Genomic DNA, 8,916 nt, shown 5'->3' on the forward strand with positions numbered 1-8,916 from the left:
TGGTTTTTAATGATTTTGTACTGTATGTTGTTTTGTTTTTAATAATGTTGATATAGCTACTGTTAATATATATTTTTATTTTCTAATTTGAAAGGAAATTACCAATATTCATATTTATAACATATTTCCCACTATTTCCACTATGAATAAATAATGAATTAATAATTAAATATTTCTACAATTCGATGTGTGAAGAAATTGATTGTTCACTAACCTTTTTTAAAAAATATATTTTATGCTGCGTTTGAAAACAAAAAAAACAAACATGAAGTTCTGGAAATGTAATTCTTTTAATATAGATGCCTTAGAAAATTACAATATTGTCCCCTTAAATGCAGAATAACAAAAACACAGAAATATAAGAGAGCTCCAAGTACAAAAATAATGAATCAAACCTGAATAAGTACTTCCTTCAAAGTTACCCTCTATAGCAACCCTCTATGAAACCTCTATAGCAACCCTCTATGAAATCTTCTAAGCCCTTCAGAGCTACATGAGATTGGCATCGATACATTAAAACAGTTTTGCTTCGTTTCAGAGAACCTCTAAAAACGGTACATAATATTATATTCTTCACACATATTGCTGGTTGGATTGTCTTCCATCCATACTCTGGGCTCTGAAAGAATCATCATAGGCCGTTCTGGGTCTGGTGTTAGCTTTGTAAACTGTTGTGTGTTGGGAAGCAGGCTTGTAGGCCATCCCATAACTGAGGTAGAAAGAAAACAAAATGATTATGGATTCTATTTGTGATTTAAGAATAACACGGGAATATTCAGGAATTACTTGGAAAGTTTGGTCACACTATAACTTTAATGTATAAGCCGTGTATGAGGCATGTGTTTCATGATTTGAAAGTTATTTTATTTAATTTTTTTTCTTGAGAATGATGTCATTTTATGGAGGGAATGTTTCTCTGACTCGTGATCTGGTGGAGAAAAATGCAACTTACTTTGGTCTCTTCTCCTCTGGTGGAACCATCCCCCGACAGGCCATACACATCATAACCCCTCCCACGACCAGCACGGCTCCGCCTATCCACCCCACAAAGAGGGCGGAGCCAAAGGTGTACCTGAGAAACCAAGGAGATACATTGACACGTTAAAACAAATTACAAATTGCCATCATCACCTTATAATTGATACCAACTTATGTACCAAGTCTTGCCACCCAAATGCCACACTCTTCCCCACATAGTGTACTACTTTTGACCAGGGCCCACATATTCATTTTATACCACTTGTTCATGTCCACTAATAGAAACAAATGCCGTATCTTATCCCATAAGACACTGGTCAATAGTTGTGCACTATATATGTAATAAGGTGCCATTTTGGACACAACAAAAGTGAATTCTTCTCATGTTGCAGTTAAAGGGCCAGTACAGTTTTTTTTTTTTTACTTGATTTTGCCATTTGTTTTGATGATATTTCCACACTATGAGGTTGAAAATAAACCCCCCAAAATTCTGTAAGAGCTGTTTGAAAAATAATGCCTGGAATTTTTGGCCCAGCTCATGACATCACAATCTGATCTGATTTTTTTTGGACCAATGACCAGTCATCTTTTATTTGCATAGGTATCCTCCTACTTTAAAGGGGTAAGCTGGGTAGGCTCTAGAGTCCAGACGATCCTATCCACCAATCAGGGCTGTGTACGTAAATATATTTACATTTGTATTGACACGCCCACAAGATTAGACCGAGCGTTTTCAATTACACAAATGATACAAAAATATATTTGGAGTTACTCTATTTAAAAAAATAATAATAAACACACACACTGATTTATTAGACTACAGTGACGATTAAAACAATGAATAAAAAGACTGTTTGAGGGCTTTAATGTACCTGGGAGTGAGAGATCCTCCCATTCCTCCTAATCCTCCCCCCAGTACTCCTCCTCCTCCATATCCACCATCTGCATAGGTGGTGAACCGGAAGCTGCTAACGATTAGGTTGGCAAAGACCGACACTCCAGCAATGCCACAAACACCTAAGGAGGATGGAAATTACATTGTCATTTTCAGATCACAGTGTGTCTTTTTGGCTTTAAATGTGTCTTTTTGGCTTTAAACCCAAATTTGAATCAGAAAGATTTTGCTTGCCAGTTATGAACATCAATACCAAAACATCACCAAAACATCACCACAACATTACCACAACATCACCTTACCTCCGAGCAGAAACATGACCCCAGAGGTCAACGTCATGGTAGCCTTGACGCTGTCCTCCATGTTCCCCATCTTCAGACACTTGAGGGCAAAGATGGCGACCAGACAACCGATGGCTCCCAGGACCATCCCCACTATCATCAGGGCCCGCACAGCTTGGAGCATAGCTGCAGGTCAAACCAAAACACACAGTCAGATAGACTAGTCTATAGGTCAAACCAAAACACACAGTCAGATAGACTAGTCTACAGGTCAAACCAAAACATACAGTCAGATAGACTAGTCTACATTTCAAACCAAAACACACAGTCAGATAGACTAGTCTACATTTCAAACCAAAACACACAGTCAGATAGACTAGTCTACATGTCAAACCAAAACACACAGTCAGATAGACTAGTCTACATTTCAAACCAAAACACACAGTCAGATAGACTAGTCTACATGTCAAACCAAAACACACAGTCAGATAGACTAGTCTACATTTCATACCAAAACACACAGTCAGATAGACTAGTCTACATTTCAAACCAAAACACACAGTCAGATAGACTAGTCTACAGGTCAAACCAAAACACACAGTCAGATAGACTAGTCTACAGGTCAAACCAAAACACACAGTCAGATAGACTAGTCTACAGGTCAAACCAAAACACACAGTCAGATAGACTAGTCTACAGGTCAAACCAAAACACACAGTCAGATAGACTAGTCTATAGGTCAAACCAAAACATACAGTCAGATAGACTAGTCTACAGGTCAAACCAAAACACACAGTCAGATAGACTAGTCTATAGGTCAAACCAAAACATACAGTCAGATAGACTAGTCTACAGGTCAAACCAAAACACACAGTCAGATAGACTAGTCTACAGGTCAAACCAAAACACACAGTCAGATAGACTAGTCTATAGGTCAAACCAAAACACACAGTCAGATCTACTTGTCTTTATTTGGTACTTAGGTGACCCGTTATTGTGTGTATCCTATAAGTACTGCTTTCCTTTGTTGTGTGTGTGTGGGAGGCAGGGTCTACTAAGCTAACATTTGGAATTGTTTTAAGAAGGTCATACCATGGCTCATTTAGCTATTTTAGGACCTCTGTAGGTCCCCTGTAGGTCTCAATTTATAAAAAATATATAATTTTCTGATAAAATATAGAATATGGCCTTTCATGCTATAGCCCATAAAGTTTGTAAGTGTCTGTCCTATATCTAGGAGATATAAAAAAGAATCAGGAATTTCTTTTTAGTTTTGTTTGGACACATATTTAACCCACATTATTTTTGCGGAAAACTACTTCCATAGAAATGTTTTAACTGGTAACAGGTTACCTTCAGACAAGTCCCATGACACTTGTGGGGACTGTAGAACACCATCATGTTCGTGAGAGTCTCCTCTTTCCATAGTGGGGGGTCATATTCGTTGTTAGGCCAAATCGTTCGGACGCTACAGACATTTTCGTGAGAAGACCCGAGTTTTCATGATGTCCCATGACAAACAGAGCTGTAGCTCTGCCACAGTTCACTGCAGATGTGAGAAGACAGAGTTTCAGGATGTCTCGTGACAAACAGAGCTGTAGGTCTGCCACAGTCCACTACAGATGTGAGAAGACAGAGTTTCAGGATGTCCCATGACAAACAGAGCTGTAGCTCTGCCACAGTTCACTGCAGATGTGAGAAGACAGAGTTTCAGGATGTCTCGTGACAAACAGAGCTGTAGGTCTGCCACAGTCCACTACAGATGTGAGAAGACAGAGTTTCAGGATGTCCCATGACAAACAGAGCTGTAGCTCTGCCACAGTTCACTGCAGATGTGAGAAGACAGAGTTTCAGGATGTCTCGTGACAAACAGAGCTGTAGGTCTGCCACAGTCCACTGCAGATGTGAGAAGACAGAGTTTCAGGATGTCTCGTGACAAACAGAGCTGTAGGTCTGCCACAGTCCACTGCAGATGTGAGAAGACAGAGTTTCAGGATGTCCCGTGACAAACAGAGCTGTAGCTCTGCCACAGTTCACTGCAGATGTGAGAAGACCGAGTTTCAGGATGTCTCGTGATAAACAGAGCTGTAGGTCTGCCACAGTCCACTGCAGATGTGAGAAGACCGAGTTTCAGGATGTCTCGTGATAAACAGAGCTGTAGGTCTGCCACAGTCCACTGCAGATGTGAGAAGACAGAGTTTCAGGATGTCCCATGACAAACAGAGCTGTAGGTCTGCCACAGTCCACTGCAGATGTGAGAAGACCGAGTTTCAGGATGTCTTGTGACAAACAGCTGTAGGTCTGCCACAGTCCACTGCAGATGTGAGAAGACCGAGTTTCAGGATGTCTCGTGACAAACAGAGCTGTAGGTCTGCCACAGTCCACTGCAGATGTGAGAAGACCGAGTTTCAGGATGTCTCGTGACAAATGAGATGAGGAAGAATTACATGTGGTGGATTAAAACGCAGCCCGTGCTTAAACAAATATCTCTGGTACGTCTATTTTTTTTAAAGATTGAACTGATCTAGTAAAGTTGTTTAAATCAACACAACTAGATTTTGTGAAACAAAAACAAATACAGTGCCTTGCGAAAGTATTCGGCCCCCTTGAACTTTGCGACCTTTTGCCACATTTCAGGCTTCAAACATAAAGATATAAAACTGTATTTTTTGTGAAGAATCAACAACAAGTGGGACACAAATCATGAAGTGGAACGACATTTATTGGATATTTCAAACTTTTTTAACAAATCGAAAACTGAAAAATTGGGCGTGCAAAATTATTCAGCCCCCTTAAGTTAATACTTTGTAGCGCCACCTTTTGCTGCGATTACAGCTGTAAGTCGCTTGGGGTATGTCTCTATCAGTTTTGCAAATCGAGAGACTGAAATATTTTCCCATTCCTCCTTGCAAAACAGCTCGAGCTCAGTGAGGTTGGATGGAGAGCATTTGTGAACAGCAGTTTTCAGTTCTTTCCACAGATTCTCGATTGGATTCAGGTCTGGACTTTGACTTGGCCATTCTAACACCTGGATATGTTTATTTTTGAACCATTCCATTGTAGATATTGCTTTATGTTTTGGATCATTGTCTTGTTGGAAGACAAATCTCCGTCCCAGTCTCAGGTCTTTTGCAGACTCCATCAGGTTCTTCCAGAATGGTCCTGTATTTGGCTCCATCCATCTTCCCATCAATTTTAACCATCTTCCCTGTCCCTGCTGAAGAAAAGCAGGCCCAAACCATGATGCTGCCACCACCATGTTTGACAGTGGGGATGGTGTGTTCAGGGTGATGAGCTGTGTTGCTTTTACGCCAAACATAACGTTTTGCATTGTTGCCAAAAAGTTCAATTTTGGTTTCATCTGACCAGAGCACCTTCTTCCACATGTTTGGTGTGTCTCCCAGGTGGCTTGTGGCAAACTTTAAACAACACTTTTTATGGATATCTTTAAGAAATGGCTTTCTTCTTGCCACTCTTCCATAAAGGACAGATTTGTGCAATATACGACTGATTGTTGCCCTATGGGCAGAGTCTCCCACCTCAGCTGTAGATCTCTGCAGTTCATCCAGAGTGATCATGGGCCTCTTGGCTGCATTTCTGATCAGTCTTCTCCTTGTATGAGCTGAAAGTTTAGAGGGACGGCCAGGTCTTGGTAGATTTGCAGTGGTCTGATACTCCTTCCATTTCAATATTATCGCTTGCACAGTGCGCCTTGGGATGTTTAAAGCTTGGGAAATCTTTTTGTATCCAAATCCGGCTTTAAACTTCTTCACAACAGTATCTCGGACCTGCCTGGTGTGTTCCTTGTTCTTCATGATGCTCTCTGCGCTTTTAACGGACCTCTGAGACTATCACAGTGCAGGTGCATTTATACGGAGACTTGATTACACACAGGTGGATTGTATTTATCATCATTAGTCATTTAGGTCAACATTGGATCATTCAGAGATCCTCACTGAACTTCTGGAGAGAGTTTGCTGCACTGAAAGTAAAGGGGCTGAATAATTTTGCACGCCCAATTTTTCCGTTTTTGATTTGTTAAAAAAGTGTGAAATATCTAATAAATGTCATTCCACTTCATGATTGTGTCCCCCTTGTTGTTGATTCTTCACAAAAATATACAGTTTTATATCTTTATGCTTGAAGCCTGAAATGTGGCAAAAGGTCGCAAAGTTCAAGGGGGCCGAATACTTTCGCAAGGCACTGTATCTCTGGTGCGTCTATCAACTCTAGGGTATTTTTTTAAAAAGATTGAACGGATCTATTAAAGTTGTTTAAATCAACACAACTAGATTTTGTGAAACAAAAACAAATATCTCTAGTGCGTCTAATCAAAACTACATTTTGTGAGAAAAAACAAACAAATTTGACCTTTTATTGATCATGGCCTTTTCATCATGGCCTCTCTTCTTTAAAATGAACCACCTTACTAAACTATATTTTTGTTTCGCAGGAAGATAATCTCCCTTCCTGTTTTTAGCACGCACTGTTAAAGATCAAACACTGCTGAAGAAACTAGATTAGAAATGCTCAAAATGGTTGGTTTCAAAGTCAAGTGAAAGAAACAAATGTTTGTTTTATTCCATTAATGAATGTGTATTATAAAAACAAATGTAATATATTGTTTAGACAGAGCCACACCTTTGAGATGTACTCAACATATAAAACTTAATCGAGATGAGAAATAATGGTTCTGTAAACCGCAGATGGCTGTGGCAGCAGATATCGAAAACTGGCCCAATGCACCCAGCATAAAGCCGATAAAATAATCTTTGTGGCGGCCATTTTAGGTTCCTTTTTTGTTCGATGTCAAACCCCTCCTTGTCTTCATGATGTAAATGAAGTCATGAAATGGCTGTCTATCCTCTGGTTCTTATCACTATGTACTCTTGAACAGGGAACGAACCTTATCAGGTGTTTGCAAATCATTTTCATGAGTTGCTGTCACAGTTTCGGGCAACGGTTGTACTTTCAGTAAGAGTTTCCACGCTTACGTGACTAACGAAGGGTGTGCCTCGCTTGACCTTCTTTTCATATGTGGTTCTCGGGGAACAAAATTCAAACTATTTAGCCATTTCCCAATCGCTACAAACACTACAATATTAACCTACTTCTTATTTATGATCCTGAGTCTATCCCCACAGTGGTGTGACTTTTACTGATCCATCAATATTACCATCTATTCATACATTGTGTAAATTAACCTAGCATAAACTAATATCCTACTTTCCTGGCTTTTTTTTGTGTGTGTAATAAAATGGAAATTTGTCCAACTTACTTTAGTCAGTTGCATTCAATGAACTATTGAACTGGATCCATAGTAACTGAGTAAACTAAACTATCACAGTAAATCAGCAAGTTACTATTACATGTCGAGTCAACTTGTTGCTCTGGTTACTACTGTGTAGAATAGAGGCTGCCGCAACTCTACGAGGACAATGGCGTTCGTCGTACCTGGTTGACAATGGTGAACGTTTTTTTTTAAATAAGGAAAACTCCAGCACATCAGTGATCTTGATGCCAACCATTTAATGGATCTAATTCTCCAATGTTTTGGTCTCAGTCAACCTTTAATCAGAATACTTGGTTTAGTGTTTATTTATTGTATTTTACCTTTGATTTAATTAGGCAAGTCAGTTAAGAACAAATTCTTATTTTCAATGACGGCCTAGGAACAGTGGGTTGCCTTGTTCAGGGGCAGGACGACAGAATTGTACCTTGTCAGCTCGGGGGTTTGAACTTGCAACCTTCCGGTTACTAGTCCAACGCTCTAACCACTAGGCTACCCTGCCGTACCTGGTAGCCCCAGGATGGTGAAGTAGGGTCGGCACTCTGTGAATCCGGAGCTCTGCCGGACACAGGATCTCCAGAGTCCTGAGTAGGAGAAGATGGCGGTCACAGGGTTGTCGTACAGGTCCTCCGTTGCCCACTGGTCCATCCCAGTGGCGGCTATAATCCCACCCACCCCCAGCAGGCTCAGCACAAAGCCCATCACCTGGCACAGGGTCGCCGCCATGATGCAGATGCCTCTCTCTCGCTCTTCTCTCTCGGTGGGAAACCAACTCCTACCTCTCTGTCTCTCTGGTGAAGCTAACGTTCAACGCTGTCACAACCTTCTTCTTTCTTCTCTTGGAAGGCAAAAATAACAAAAACAAACAAAAAATCTGAACCTTAGCTACTGCAGAGTCTCTCAGCTTCTGATTGTTTCTAATGCCACAGTGCCAACACTGAGACTGGGCTTTTTGACTCGCTGTGTTTGAAGTGAATCTGATACTGGCAGGCTTGACCTCATGAAAGACTGTTACATCTGTCCTTCTGTGTTTGCCCACTGCTGCCAAGTCATCGCCTACGTCCCGAATGCCACACTATTCCCTTATATGGTGCACTTCATTTGACCATGATCTCTGGGCAAAAGTAGTTCACTATATAGCAAATAGGGTGTCATTTGGGACGTACCCCTTACAGTTGGGAGGGGCGTAGGAGGTTATGGGAGGTGTAACGGTCACACAGGAAGCTAAGAGGTTGACCAATACTTTGATAACAAGACTACGTATTCAATTTCTGAATTGATACTCCACATTTAGCCCAGGGGGTCCTCTCATTTGTGTGTGTGTGTGGGGGGGTTCCAGTCATTACATCATGTGTGCGGGGGGGGGGTCCTCTCATTACATCAGTGTGGGGGTTCTCATTACATCAGTGTGGGGGTTCCACTCATTACATCAGTGTGTGTGGGGGGGGGGTCCTCTCATTACATCAATGTGG

The 8,916-nt window shown here is 41.0% G+C and overlaps 1 protein-coding gene across 1 annotated transcript; it reads right to left on the bottom strand.

Moving 5' to 3' along the window:
* Positions 1 to 271: 271 nt before the first annotated feature.
* On the bottom strand, positions 272 to 8,451 carry LOC112251458 (claudin-18). The gene is made up of 5 exons (XM_024422436.2): positions 7,951 to 8,451; positions 2,176 to 2,340; positions 1,851 to 1,995; positions 953 to 1,072; positions 272 to 709 (listed from the first exon to the last, which is right to left on the bottom strand). The coding sequence occupies exons 1-5, from the start codon at positions 8,168 to 8,170 to the stop codon at positions 574 to 576; spliced, it is 786 nt and encodes a 261-aa protein (XP_024278204.1). The 5' UTR covers positions 8,171 to 8,451; the 3' UTR covers positions 272 to 573.
* Positions 8,452 to 8,916: the final 465 nt, after the last annotated feature.

The sequence above is a fragment of the Oncorhynchus tshawytscha genome, linkage group LG05, assembly GCF_018296145.1.
Source record: "Oncorhynchus tshawytscha isolate Ot180627B linkage group LG05, Otsh_v2.0, whole genome shotgun sequence".
In the NCBI taxonomy this organism is placed as follows: domain Eukaryota; kingdom Metazoa; phylum Chordata; class Actinopteri; order Salmoniformes; family Salmonidae; genus Oncorhynchus; species Oncorhynchus tshawytscha.